The sequence below is a fragment of the Castor canadensis genome, chromosome 5 (assembly GCF_047511655.1).
Source record: "Castor canadensis chromosome 5, mCasCan1.hap1v2, whole genome shotgun sequence".
NCBI lineage: Eukaryota > Metazoa > Chordata > Mammalia > Rodentia > Castoridae > Castor > Castor canadensis.
The window spans coordinates 181,173,542-181,187,611 of record NC_133390.1 but is presented as its reverse complement, the minus strand read 5'-3'; the positions used below and the strand labels follow the sequence as shown (position 1 = coordinate 181,187,611).

The following is a 14,070-nucleotide window of genomic DNA, read 5'->3' as shown; positions in this document are numbered from 1 at the left end:
GAGATTCCTAGTTAACCTGTTTATGAGTGTCACAGCTTTACTAGTTATTTACTCCAAGTTCTTGTTTAGGACTTGCCTGACACGATTCACATTGGTGGCAGGATTGCTCCGAAGACTGTTTGGGACTATGTCGGCAAGCTCAAATCTTCCGTGTCTAAGGTATCTGTCACAGTATGTCTCTGCAGCGTGGAAGGCAGTGTCTTCAAGCACACCTTCTTTAACCTCTCATTTGGATGAGTTGATACTTGAGATGACAGTCTGTAACTTATCAGATATTTAAAATGTTCATAGTTTAAGTAGGTAAGAAGGTGTGTTTGAGTAGTACATTGGCAGGAGTTTGTTTCTTGATTTATTAGAATCGTGTGTATGGTTAAATTTAGAAAAAAATATGCAAAATTTGCTTCCATTTTCATGACTGAAAGAAAGGAAGGTGGGGACTTGAAAGTGACCTTTCTCAGACACTCAGCCTGAGCTTGTGAGGGGGCTTTGACCTCTGTGGAACCCCCGAGGTTCAACTACAGCTGGCATGTGCTGCACCCTTTAGGGTGGGCTGTAATTTTCCTCAAGCTGACTAAAGGGGTTAAACCCTGTTGTCTAGGTTGGCCCTCTTATGTGGAGACATCCAGATGACTCTTGTGGGTCACATGACCTGTTCTCCAAAACCTCCATCTCTGCCTATGTATTGAAAGCTTGCTGTTTCAGACACTACTGAGCTGACGCTGCACCCGGACCACTCATTGACATAGAACCCTATGCGTTGGAGGCTGAGTGGAAGTCACTGAAAGGGTTTCATGCTGAGACCGAGATTTCAGTCCAACAGTCTGAAGCTGGAGCCTGTGTTTCCTTTACACTTCATTATCTTAACATGCTGAACAGCAGGACTATGAAATCAGATCAGAATTGCTTAAACCTCCTATTTGAGGACCTTCGTTGGAGGTTCAGGAACAGACTTTACAAACATGCTTGTTCTGGGGCAGCCACAGGTGACTGCTTTGCCCTGTGCTCTGTTTGCCTTGCAGGAGCTCTGTCTGATCCGCTTTCACCCTGCAACAGAGGAGGAAGAGGTTGCCTACATTTCTCTCTACTCCTATTTTAGCAGCCGTGGCCGCTTTGGGGTGGTAGCTAATAACAACAGGCATGTCAAGGACCTCTACTTGATTCCACTGAGTGCTAAGGACCCCGTACCATCTAAACTCTTGCCCTTTGAGGGACCAGGTAAGCACCCACTTTTTGGGAATTCATGAGGCACATCTGGTCCCTACACCCCTCCCCACTGGTGGGAGTCTACCAAGTTGTCACAGGGTGGATCTGCTGCCTACCCCAAACCAGACTTCCCAGAGCCAGAATTAGGAAAGAGAGTGAAGCAGTGTTGGCCGAGGAACCTTCCTCTGGTATGTAGGGATATGGCCCTAAAAAGTACCCCATTAGTATAAAAATTACCTCAGGTATTTTAGGAAGAGGGGAAAGTCCACTTCCAACAAGTGTGTTTGCAGTCTCAGACCAGTGGACTGTTCAAATGCCTGGACATGAGGACCAGCCTCGAGGAGAGGAAAGACACCTGGCTTCTGGGGGTGCCCTTCAGTCCAAGGGAAAGGCTCATTGCTGCCGCTCAGCTCAGGAGAGAGCCAGTATCAATGAGTGAGTGGTCTCTTGCCTTCTGAGGGTACCTCTCCCACAGAGATGGATTCCTAGCAGGTATGAAAAATAGTGACATACAGAAGAGCATTTCTCAAAATACTTTTAAATCCCCTGCTCAAGTTTTGATCTTTAACAAACATCTTTGTGTTTGCTTATTCCATAGAAGTACTATTTAAAGGATTAATTGTTGATTAACATTCCAGAAATATTCCAGATTTGTCCTGGGTTGAGATGATTCTGAGGGGAGTCTTGGTCCAGTAGTGTCCAGCTCTTCTTAGCCCCTTCAAAACACTGACATGACTTCAGTTAGGGACTTGCCCCTGGGGGCCTGAATTGAAGGTCTCCTTGACCATGATGTCACCAGAGGATTGGTCTTACCACAAGCCTGAGTTTGACACATGCTAAATGCTCTTTAAGGTACTTTGTCATAGAGGTGGTCTAAATGCACCCAAACACTTAAAGGTGCAGCCCATTGCACCAAGTGCCCTTGGTCCCATTCCTAGGCCTCAGCAAGTGTTCCTGCCACCGCCTGTGTGGCGCTCTCAACCCTTGCTACATCTAAGTTATCTGGGATCCTGAGGGGCCCGAGCCCATCACGCTAAGTGTGGCCCTTGGCCTGACTGGAGTCTGGCATGGGTTCAGCCTGGGCCTGCTTTGTGGAGTTATGCACCCTAAGGTATTTGTTGGGAGTTGATAATTCCATAGTTAAATACTAGCTGGCATGATGTAGTAATTTAATGCCAAGCACATTTAAAAAGCAAGATGCTTTAGTGTGTCCTGTCAAACCCTATTTGGGGTAAAGAAATGCCACCTGCTGGGCAGCAACAGGAGTCCTGAAGGTGCTTGGTGGCAGCTGTGTGAAGAGTGCTGGCCAGCATACTCATGACCAAGGGGAGGAGGTGTCCCATCCTACTGGAGGTGAAGATGCAGAAGCTGACCTCTCAGCACCCCTGAAGAGAACTGGTCAGTCACCAGTGTATAAACTCATGGGTAGGAGGTAGTGTCCACATGTTGTTCCCTGTGACAGGGACATATGTCACCAGGAGTACCTTCTTCTTGAGTGAAGAAGAGCAGCTTTTATTATAAAAATGTGAGTTGGATCCTGAGCCTTCTCTTGATAAACAATTAAAGCAACATTTCATCCTTTCGTGCTGTCCCTACCCCATCTCCAACCTGACGTTGCCAGATGAGAAGGGATTGTTGGGTGGAGAGTGGGCATGGCAGTGCACGGGCCATCAGTGGTCCCTGCCAAGCACAGGAAGGGGGTCAAGGGAGCTGCGCCTCTACTGTGAGCCCCACAGCCAGTCATGTGGGTATAGGACTGTGGGGCAGGACAGAGCCACACTGTGCTTCTCAGTAGCCTCACCCACTAAGATGATGGGTGCTGACCACCCAGACTCATACTTTGTGACCAGCCAAGCAGGTGTCACACTCCCTCACCACAGCACTTGTGGAGGCCATGACACTACCTAAAGGGGACACTAAAAGGACAGAAAGGTTTCCAGCCACAATAAGAACAAATATATTTTGTTAGGACAGGAAGGAGAGTGTTAAAAAGAGTAACGAATGAAATATTGCCTATTAACTTGCAAAGAATTTTTAACTTAAGGACTTCACTATGTTGTCTTTATCCTGATACCACTGTTGGCCTGACTACGTGTGTAGCATTTGCACACTGGCAGGACAGAAGCCGTGGCCCAGGTCAGACTTGCAACTGGACCTGCCTCTCACACTGATGGCTTGACTTGGCATTTCCTAGGTACAAGTGTGTACATGTGTCCTAGTCTTGTGATACGTGCGTGCGTGCGTGTGTGTGTGTGTGTGTGTGTGTGTGTGTGTGTAAGGCTGGGCTGGATCCTTGCACCTGGCTTGTTGTCCCTGTCCTCATGGTCTGATGTTCTGCACAGAAGCCTTGGGTAGCTGAGGCCTGTTGGCGAGTGGTAGCAGTGTCTCAGCAGACCCACAGCTCATTCTCAGCACCTGCTTATACAGAGAGCTGGGGGCTTGGGTCTGCATTGGCCCCCTACGCCCAAAAGCCTTTTTCTCAGTGCCAAGGCTCTGCCCCTCCACTCTGTGTAATGCACGAAGCCATATAGGACTAAAGAAGATGTAGCACCTCTGCCTTAGAGCCACCAGTCAAGTCAGAGGCTGACATGAGCAGATGGAATCAGTCCTGGGCTGAAGGTCATGATGGATGTGGAAAGGTTCATTGCAGGAGAGTGATTCACATACCCAAGAGCCTCAGTTTACAGAGTCACAAGTATCCCTCCCCTCCTGGACTCATGGCCACATAGGTTCTGCTAACGGGCCTCGTGAATTCTGCTGACACTTAGGAAGTAAGCCGTGACCCATGCTTAGCCATGCCCTCACAGGACATCTAAGTGTCCTGCCTTGTGGCCAGTGTGTGGTCCTTGTCCCAGCTACACTGTGGTGGCCATGGTCATGGAGAGCTGCCCTGTGGGCTCCTCAGCAGTCACACACTGTTCACAGGCCACCCTGAAGCACATCCAGAGCCATCTGATTTCTTTAGGAATCTTGGCATCACATATCTAATGACCACTTTACAGAAATACGGGTTGTCTTGTTCTGTCAGTCATGTTTTAAATAACGCTATTTTAAAGGACAGCAAGAAAGCTGAGGTTCCTTTAACTCAACTGTCCATCCTTTCCACTTACACCTAGTTCAGCTGGACTTCAGAGTCACTGACAGGGTCTCGTGGGGGTGGTTGGGACCTGGCGCCTCAGTCACAAGAGCAAGAAGACCAGTCAGGGGGGCTCACTTACCCATTCTCTGGCCCTGATGGCACTGGGCTGGAAGAAGCCCACACAGCAGTCACCAATCCTCTCGCCAGGTGTCAAGTCAAAACCAAGAGCCCTCGGGCTTGATGCAGATGCCTGTTGGGCAGCTCAGGTTCACTGCGAACACAGTTCATCTCCTCAGGTGCTCTGAGGTAGAGAACGTTCTCTGACTACATGGCAAAGCATTCCTAGAGGAGTATCAGACTCAACTCTCTTCTGTGTTCACTTTAAACTGCTTCTCAATTAGCTGGAAAGTTCTATGCCTGGAAATACTGGCAGGTAAGCACTTCAGTTTTCATGTGTGTATGTTAACAGCTTTGCACAGCAACTGTAATCAAAGCCAAATATAGTATTGAATGTAATGTATTACTTTCTCATTCTAAATCAATAAAAGTATGTCATGGAAACTGGTCATTGTTTGTCTGACTGGGAACTATGTAGCAGCTTTGGCCACCTGTCGTAGGTCTACTTCTGCTTCTTGTAAGCCAGCATGACCTGCCTCTGGTAGTGCCAGTGGCTGTCCTCCAAGCAGTGCATAGTAGGCTGGCCTGTTCCAGGGCATCCTCTACACCTGGCACCTGGAAGAAGATGCACAGCTCCCTCCTCTTACCTAAACCAGGCACTGGGCCCAGTGGCTTCCTCTAGGTCTTAGGGATTCAAAATTGAAAAAGAGGGAGGGACCTGTGAGTGAGTGAGTGAGTGAGTGAGTGAGTGTGTGTGTGTGTGTGTGTGTGTGTGTGTGTGTCTGTGCGCTTGGTGGGTTGGAGAAGTTTATTTCCCCCCATATTTGCCAAATCTGAATCATACTTAAGAACTACTGTCTATTAACTTCCATACAATTTTTATTCCTGCAGGTGCAACAGTTTTTTGTTTTGACAGGTTCAGATCATAGGAAGGTTTTCATCTTAAATGAATAGTTGAACATATCAGGTGGATTTAAAGGCATTATTTTGGTAGCTGAGGGGTCAGTAGAGGAACCAGCTTTCAGGTGGTTTCTTTAATAAAAGAAAGTACTGTCCTGTGACATCAGGGGTAGTATACATGGGAGGTCACTGACCACCACTTTCTGTTGTCTGTAGAAGCAGTGATTTTCTTCTGGCTACATCATCATCTTCAGTCCCTGTTGCTGACAAACCTGGGTATAGGTCCTGGTTTTAGACTTGTCCCAGGAGATTAATTGATACATGCCTTTTCGATTGTGCCCCTTGTCCTTGGTTTCTCCGTTTCTTTTCCTGAGGCTGGCTCCTTACACCATGAAAGACACAGAGTTTAAAGGGCTTGTTTTTATATATGTGACATTTTCCAAAGGCAAACATTGACCGAGGCACGTAGGCCTCCCTTGTGCACATGGAGGACAGCACATTTTAACTGCAGCTGGTACTTCCATATTCCATCGCCTGTTTAGTTTTTTGTTTTTTTTTTAACCTACTGTATGAATTGGAAACCTCACAACAGTTCTGAAGAGGGGTGGGTAAGTAAGGGTCTGTGCCCAGCCCTGACTCAGACTGGCCCCATTTCTGCACTGCAGCTTGTGTGGCCATTGTTCTCAGGACACACACACCAACACCCAGGGACTAGCACGCTTAAGATGGTGGCTGCCAAAATGGGGTGAGCCTAGAAAATGGGCCCCAAGAAACCTGGGGCACTACTAGGTGGACTTGTGACCTTTTGACCTGGTTTGTCATTTTTCCTACCAACTACACCTTTCTTAGCATTATTAACTTGAGACATACCCTTCCTTCCTCAGTGAAGTTGCTGGTAAGCCCAAGATGGATAAGTGATTTTATTCCACAAGTAGAAGCTGTTTCCAAAGTGTTACTATATTTCAGATACCGATTGCGACATGGTAGCATCAATACGTGAGTCAGGTGGTGTGCGTTCTCAGGCAGCCCAGTCTGAACTTAGCATTGGGGAAGATTAGTGGGAAATCCAGAGCACACTGACCTGTCTGGTGCTCGATTAGCTCCTTCAGGGTACAGATGGGACAATCAGGAGATAGCACCAAGTCGGATGCAAGTTCACACAGCCTGCTGTACTCAAAACCAGTGTACTTACTAAGTGGCAGACGTCACCTTACTGCAAGGGCAGTGACAACAGAGGTCAGTCTGGAGACTCTTGCACAGTTGGAGTACACTGATTTTCATTTATGAGCACATTGGGCCACTCCTAGTCGTAGCTGGAGTGGAGCACTGCACAAGGACAGGGTCTTGTCTTCCAGCCTTTCACAGTGGGGTGTGCCTAGCACTTGAACTTTGGTGACCTGAGACTTCCATACCACCAGCTGGGACACCAGCCCCATGGAAGTTAGGCTTTTCCTGGAGTGAGGCAGCATAGCCCCGCTTCGTGAGGGGCAAGGAGTCACACTGAGCTTCCCACTCTCCCCACACCAAGACGCCGTGCTCTTTCCCCATCCCACAGCCAGCTGAACCTATTTCTGCTTCTAGCATCAGGTTCTGGAAAGAGCCTGGCTTACGGGCTTCAGGCTTGAGGCCCAAGTGTTCTACAGGTGCTCAGCTCTCAAGCCTGCTCTGCAAGCTCGGGCTGTTTTCAAGTCACTTGTCCAGAAAGGCCAGAAGACTGGCTTAACAATCAACTGTACCCCCAAGACTATGTACTTGAATAAGCTATAAAGTAGTAAATAGCTACCACAGGGAAAAAACAAGTACTGTTTTTAGTAAAAATGCCCTTCATATTCATTGGGAAATGAACTTGGTCGAATAACCTCCACATTTGTTGACAGAAGTTCAGGTTTGATGTTTGGGGTGACTGACCTGGCTTTGCAGTTACTGTTTCTCCTCTGCTAGCTCTTCTGATGCTCAGTGCCTTTCTTCAGTGAAAGGATGGTGGGGTGGGAGTAGGAGGAGACAATAGGGCACATGACAGTTACAGGTCTGTCTCAGCTCTTGAACAAACCCTCAGGAAATGAGGCCTCAGGATGCTTGGAAGGAGGGAGAACAACAGGTGTGTGTGAACTCTCGGTTGCCAGCTTGCATGGTCAGGCCAGGTCTTCCTCCTGAATTGTGGGAAAGGGTGTTTCCCCAAATGCTTAGCCTGCTGGTAGCCTTACCAGGATTTAGGAAGACTGACACCACCCATATACCAACCTACATAAGTGTCCGAAAACAACTGTTAGAAGTGATTTGTAGTAACCTTTAAAGTCACTGGAAGAGTACGAGACACTTAGTAGTGGCCATAATTGTAAGAAAGTACTGTGAATACTTTATGCCACAGTAATGTAAAATTATCTGGAAATTGAATATACAACTCTATTAACTTTAGCTATGTTCCCCTAAGTACCTGTTTTGTGAGATGGTGTTCTTGATTTATCATGAGTATAGGAATGGGGATGCTGTTACTGGAATATTAGCACTCCTGGTTAATGTCACCACAACTTAGAATGTTTGAAATGATCCTTTTCAAAGAGGTAATTATCTGCCGGGCGCGGTGGCGCGCGCCTGTAGTCCTAGCTACTCGGGAGGCTGAGGCAGGAGGATCGCTTGAGTCCAGGAGTTCTGGGCTGCAGTGCGCTATGCCGATCGGGTGTCCGCACTAAGTTCAGCATCAATATGGTGACCTCCCGGGAGCGGGGGACCACCAGGTTGCCTAAGGAGGGGTGAACCGGCCCAGGTCGGAAAGAGGTAATTATCTTTCAAAGCCCTGCACCCTAAATTTCCTGTGTTTCCTGCCTGTTTTACCCCCCAATGTACTGAATGCCCTGTGTTTATGAAAACTTAAAACAGTGGGTAATTGGGATTTTGTTGTTGTTTGAGACGGTGTCTTGCTACATAGCCCAGGCCAGCCTGGAACTTGCTAGATAGCCCAGGTGGCCTCAAACTCTCAGTCCTTCTCCCTTAGCCTCCTGAGTGCTGGGATTACAGATGTGCACACCAGTGGATAGTTCTTGATAGGTTAATGCTCAGTGAATTTTATTCTAAACCGAAAATATTTAACTGTTTCAGACAGTTTCATTTTTTCCCTTCATAATAATTCTGGTCCCAAAGACATGAATTCAATGGCTGTGCTTCATTGGTCACTAAATTGAATTGAATTGATCCCTAATCAAACATTTACCATTAGTCCATTTAGCTTAACTTATGTCTTGCAACTCATAGGATTAAGACAAAAAAGGCCCTGGTAGCAAGGGGCAAATAAAAGGACAGAGCTGAGATTTTGTCTGAAACCTTAGTGCATTCATACCTGTGGCCCAGGATAGACAGACATTGGCCTAGGGTTTTCCTCGCCACTGCCCCTGTGCTGCAGCTTTAGCTATATATGTAACTTTTTAAAAGATGGAGCATACGTTCTGATGGTGGAATGAATTTGCTTGTGACTTGGGTCCTTGGTTTGTAGTTTGTGACCCATGTGTTAATCACGCATCCTCTTTCAGACAGCTGCCACTCAGACCAACCAGGCAGGCACCCTGTTGTGTTCAGGGACTGGAATCACCTGATCTTTTGCAACAAGCTCAAAAACTCTTGATTTTGTTTTCCACAGAAGTTCTTCCTCTGCCTATTAAACATTCTCATGAAAAGACCTTAATAAAATTTGCCTCTGAAGCACAAAAACTGAACTTATATCCTAAAATTTGCACAAATATTTTGTTTTTCAGGTCTTGAGTCACCACGTCCAAATATAATCCTTGGGTTAGTAATCTGTCAAAAAATAAAACGTCCTTCGAGTGCTGGCGAAATAGAGGAGAAACGGGCTCGACTTCAGCAAGAAGAAATGGATGCTCCAATCTATCCCAAAGTAACTGCAACCTCACAGTCTGAGAAGAAGCCCCCTAAGTGCCAGCCCCACTCTGTGGACACAGCTGTCAGCACCACGCCCCCTGGGTCTCCTCCACCCCCACCCCCTCTTCCTGAGCCCCCAGTAATGAAAATCCTCTCATCCCTCAAGCCAGGTGCCACTAGCACCAGCACAGCGTCCACTGTATCAGCAGTGGTCACCACAGCAGCTTCCCCTGTCGCTTCAGCCGCGTCAAAAACAGCCTCACCACTGGAACACATCCTACAGACTCTGTTTGGAAAGAAGAAATCTTTTGAACCCCCTGCCAAAGAGTCTGCTGGACCTATTCCAGCTCCCCATCAGGAGTCTAAAACCAAGGGTGAAGACGGTGTGTCAGCACCTCCGTTACTGGATCCAATTGTTCAGCAGTTTGGTCAGTTCTCAAAAGATAAGGCTCTGGAGGAGGAAGAAGACGATAGACCCTATGACCCTGAGGAAGAGTATGACCCCGAAAGAGCCTTCAACACCCCGCTTCCTGAGCAAGGAAGGCACCATGATGCGGAGAAGGCTCCTGAAACAGCTGAGAGGGAAGAGGTAGCCTACGACCCGGAGGATGAGACCATTTTAGAAGAAGCCAAAGTGACTATTGATGACCTGCCCAACAGGATGTGCACAGACGTGAATGGCAACGCCACAGAGAGGCCAGTGGAATATGCTGCTGGCGTCTCCACTCCCTCTCTGGTTGAGCAACAGAAAATGTTAGAAGAACTGAACAAACAAATAGAGGAGCAGAAGCGACAGCTGGAGGAGCAGGAAGAAGCTCTTAGGCAGCAGAGGGCTGCTGTTGGGGTCTCCATGGCACACTTCTCTGTGTCAGATGCATTGATGTCTCCACCTCCAAAGTCATCGCTGGCCAAGGCAGAGCTATTCCCGCAGGAACAGCAAGCCTCAGACTTGAGTCAGGGAGCCCCGGGAACGAGCCTCAGCTCGGACTTGAGGCAGAGTAGAGACCCCCGGCAGGCCAGGCGGCTAGCTGCTGAGAGCATTGAGAGTGAGCCTTCCCCCAGGGGCCAAGTGGGCAGCACCCCGAGTATGCAGGGTGCTCCAAGGGAGAGTCCTGCTGCTGGGGCTGCAGCAGGCCAGGTGTCTGGGCTGGCCCAGGAAGTAAAGGAGTCAGGAACTACTCCTTGGGCTCCAGGTGAAAAAGCTGCACTGATATCTGAGCAGGATGGCCAGAGGTGTGAGCACCACAGAAACCCTGTGACGCCCCTGGAGAACACTCATCCTCCAGCAACTGGAGATGGTGCAGCTAGACCTGCTCGGAGAGTGCTGCTGCCCACACCTCCGAGCACATCCTTTCAACCCGGCTTCTCAATGCAGAATGATGCACAGAATTTTAATGCTCCTGGGGGAAGGGAGCCTTTCTCAGGTCCAATATTTACATCTCAGGAAAAGTCACTTGGTTCGTCTCAATATGAGGACCCAAGAAATGCTCAGTCTGCTGGGAAGAGTGATAGCCCAGCAGTGGACACTGAGGGGGGCCGAGAGCCACAGCCCAGGCCTGTCGAGGGCACAGCCTCCTTCCCTGTGTCTGGGCAAAGGGGAGGAGCTCCTCAGCCCCAGTTTCCAGGCCAGCGTGAACCCACACCTCGCACTTTTGGGATGTCAGGACTTCATGGCCCCAGTTTCCCAGGACCACGGGGGCCAGTCCTTCCATTTTCAGAAGAGAATGCGCCTAACAATGACGGGTCAAGAGGACCTCCACCTCCACCTGCCAGATTTGGAGCCCAGAAAGGGCCCATCCCTTCCTTATTTTCGGGGCAACATGGGCCACCTCCTTATGGGGACAACAGGGGCCCCTCGCCCTCTTACCTTGGCGGGCCTAGAGGAGGAGCACCGGCCCAGTTTGAAGAACGCAAGGATCTCCATGTGGAGAAAAGGGAATTCCAGGACACCCCATACAGTGAGATGACCAGTGCCCCTGGCCAGTGTGAAGGACCAGAGCAGGCTCAGTTCATGGGGAACAGAGTCACCACACCTTTCCAGTTTGGAGGCCAGAGACGACCTCTGCTGACTCAGCTGAAAGGGCCCCGAGGAGGCCCCCCACCCTCTCAATTTGGAGGCCAGAGAGGACCACCCCCTGGCCATTTTGTGGGCCCCCGCGGGCCGCATCCTAATCAGTTTGAAACTGCTCGGGGTTCCCATCCCAGTCAGTTTGAAGGACCCAGAGGCCAAGCACCAGGCTTCATGCCAGGTCCCCGGGGTGGTCAGCCCCAGCAGTTTGAGGAACAGAGAGTGAACTCACCGCCCAGGTTTGCAGGTCAGAGGGCACCAGCACCCCTGCCATTTGGAGGACCAAGGGGCCCTGTTCCCTTTTCTGAAAAAAACGAACAAACACCTTCCCGATTTCACTTTCAGGGACCCTCCTCGCAAACAATGAAGCCTCCCCCCAGGCCCCTGCTGGAGCTCCCAAGCCACCCCCCACAGCACAGAAAGGACAGGTGGGATGAGGCAGGCCCAGCTGCAGCCCTGCCCTCTGGTGCGGCACCTGGACAGGGCCCTGAGGCTGATGGACAGTGGGCGGCTTCTGATTTCCGAGAAGGCAAAGGCCATGAGTACCGGAACCCGGCTTTTGAAGGGAGGCAAAGGGAGAGGTTCGAAGGTGGGCCCAAAGAAAAGCCACTGGACGAGTCTGAAGCCCAAGGGCCAGAGAACCGACAGGGCCGGGTGTTTGAGGACAGGAGGCGAGAACGGGAACGAGGCAGGAACTGGAGTCGAGAGAGAGACTGGGAGAGGAGCCGGGAGTGGGAACGACACCGGGAAAAAGACTGTGGCCGGGAATGGGACAGAGGCAGGGAGAGGAACACCAGCAGGGACAAAGAGCGGGAGGCCGAACGGGCCAAGGAGTGGGACCGAAGCCGGGAGAGGAGCAGAAACCGTGACCGCGACAGGAGGCGGGACCGAGACAGGTCCCGGAGCAGAGACCGAGACCGGGAGAGGGCCCGTGACAAAGACCGAGAGCCTAGAGAGCGAGGTCAGGACCGCAAGGACCGCAGCAAGAGCAGAGAGAGTGCACGGGACCAGAAGCCTGAGGCCACCAGGACCTGTGAAGGCGGTGCAGCCTCCTCCCAGGCCTAGAGGCCTGCACTGGGCACGGGCTTGGCCACTCTCACGTGTGTAGGCTCAGTTGGGTGGGCAGGGATCCTCTTAAAAAGACAAGTTCATAAAGTGTGTTGAGCAGTCTTTGAAATGGCCATGAGCTTAGGTGCGGATAGAACATTCTGGACTTTAAGAATTGCTGTAATTTTGTGCATAATGGTTTCTTACAAAATTTCCCATCTTTACAATGCTGATTTTTTTTTAAAAAACTCAAATTTTCCATTTAAGGTTACAGAAATGGGAGAGTACTTACAAAAGCATATTGCTTTTTCAGATTACACAGTCATCTTTTTCCACAGATAACTTTAGATAGACTCCAAATAGAGTTTGAGAGAATGTCAGTGAACCTAGAGCCATACCTTTGCTGGCATTTTGTTTGCTTCCGCGTTTCTGAAACTGTCTCCAGGACTCTTGGCGGCCGTCCTGGGTGGCGCACTGTCAGGCAGGTGAGCTGCAGCTGCAGGAGGACAGTAGCTCCCCTGGATGTATCACCTCATAAATGTTTTTTAAAAACAAAGCAACATCTGTCCTAGTAGAAACTGTTGCATTTTAAGTAACAATTTATTGGAAAATGTTTGATTTTATTAGCCTAAAGAAAGAGAAAGCAAACCAATTAGTGTGCGTTGAGAGGTGGGTGTCTTCCTTGGATGAACACAATCAGGAACGCCTTGTCAAATTTGGCCCTCCGAGCAGCTCCCCAGGCTAGGACGTGCATCTGAGCCCAGCTGCCATGTGTTAGGTGATTGGTTTGAGAGTTTGTCACTGGATTGGAGCAATATTTGTACAAAGTCTGAGGAGGACAAGTGAAACAGAGGACTTCTCACTGACATGCAGCGTTCTGCTGCTGGTCACAATTTTCCAGGAACTTCCGAATTGTGAGATAGAGAAGGCTGGCTAACTTATTTGCCTGTATAAATACACTTTGATAATTCTTTTTATATTTTCATAAACTTACTTTTGCAGATATAAAATTAGAGAATTTCATTTGTTCTTTGGAGTCTTTTATTCCATTGTGCATCACTACAGATTTTTCACTTTATAGCACAAATTTTTAAGTTGAGAGAACATGGAGAACTTAGCAATTTGGGATGTTTGGTATCACAAACCAAGTGTCAGTAGGTTGAACTACATCGAAGTAAGTCAGTTTCACATCTAATATGATGTGAAGATTTTTTTACATATAAAGCAGATTTTTCTAATTTAAATACCCAAGTGTAAAAATCAAGTGTGTTTCTTTAGGTGTACTTGATAGAAATTTCTGTAAATTGTATTTTGTATCGCAGAGTGTTATATCACTGTACATTAAAACACAGGACTTCATAGGTTTTGTTACTTGAAGTAGAATAAATACCTACAGAGTTCTTGTCTCTGTCTTCACTCGGCCTTGACCTCCCCCCTCCCCCAGTTTGCACAGGAGTAGATAGGGGTGCCCTGCTCACAACTGGCTCCCAGGTCTCCTTGGTGGATCCTCCCACTGCCTGCCTGGTGGCACCAGGTCTCAATCACCACCTGGCCCTGTGCAGGGGATGGGCAGTAGCCAGTCAGCTGATCTGGCATTGGCTGGAGACCAACACGGAGGCCCCGATGAAAGTGCCCTTCCTATAAGGAAGCCCAAGGATGCCATCAGAGCTTTAGTCACTCTGTTAGTTGGAGCAAGAGCTGCTGAGGTGCAGGAGGAGTGAGTCTGGCCCTTTACTGCTGGCTCCACCTTAAAAGGGGTGTCTGGCTGTTAGGAAGCCACTGGTTA

The 14,070-nt window shown here is 49.0% G+C and overlaps 1 protein-coding gene across 9 annotated transcripts in view; it reads left to right on the top strand.

Annotated features, from left to right (window-relative positions):
- The window catches only part of Dido1 (death inducer-obliterator 1), a 53,056-nt gene extending 39,357 nt beyond the window's left edge, over window positions 1–13,699 (top strand). For 8 of the 9 annotated variants that reach the window (XM_074075100.1, XM_074075098.1, XM_074075097.1 and 5 more), the window contains 3 exons: window positions 70–159; window positions 1,020–1,215; window positions 9,046–13,699. In XM_074075100.1, coding sequence (XP_073931201.1) covers window positions 70–159; window positions 1,020–1,215; window positions 9,046–12,302 — 3,543 coding nt within the window. In that variant the 3' untranslated portion in view covers window positions 12,303–13,699. Of the gene's footprint in view, window positions 1–69; window positions 160–1,019; window positions 7,861–8,074; window positions 9,024–9,045 lie in introns of those variants that run through there. The other variant, XR_012448343.1, reaches the window with a different exon arrangement.
- The last annotated feature ends 371 nt before the right edge of the window (window positions 13,700–14,070 follow it).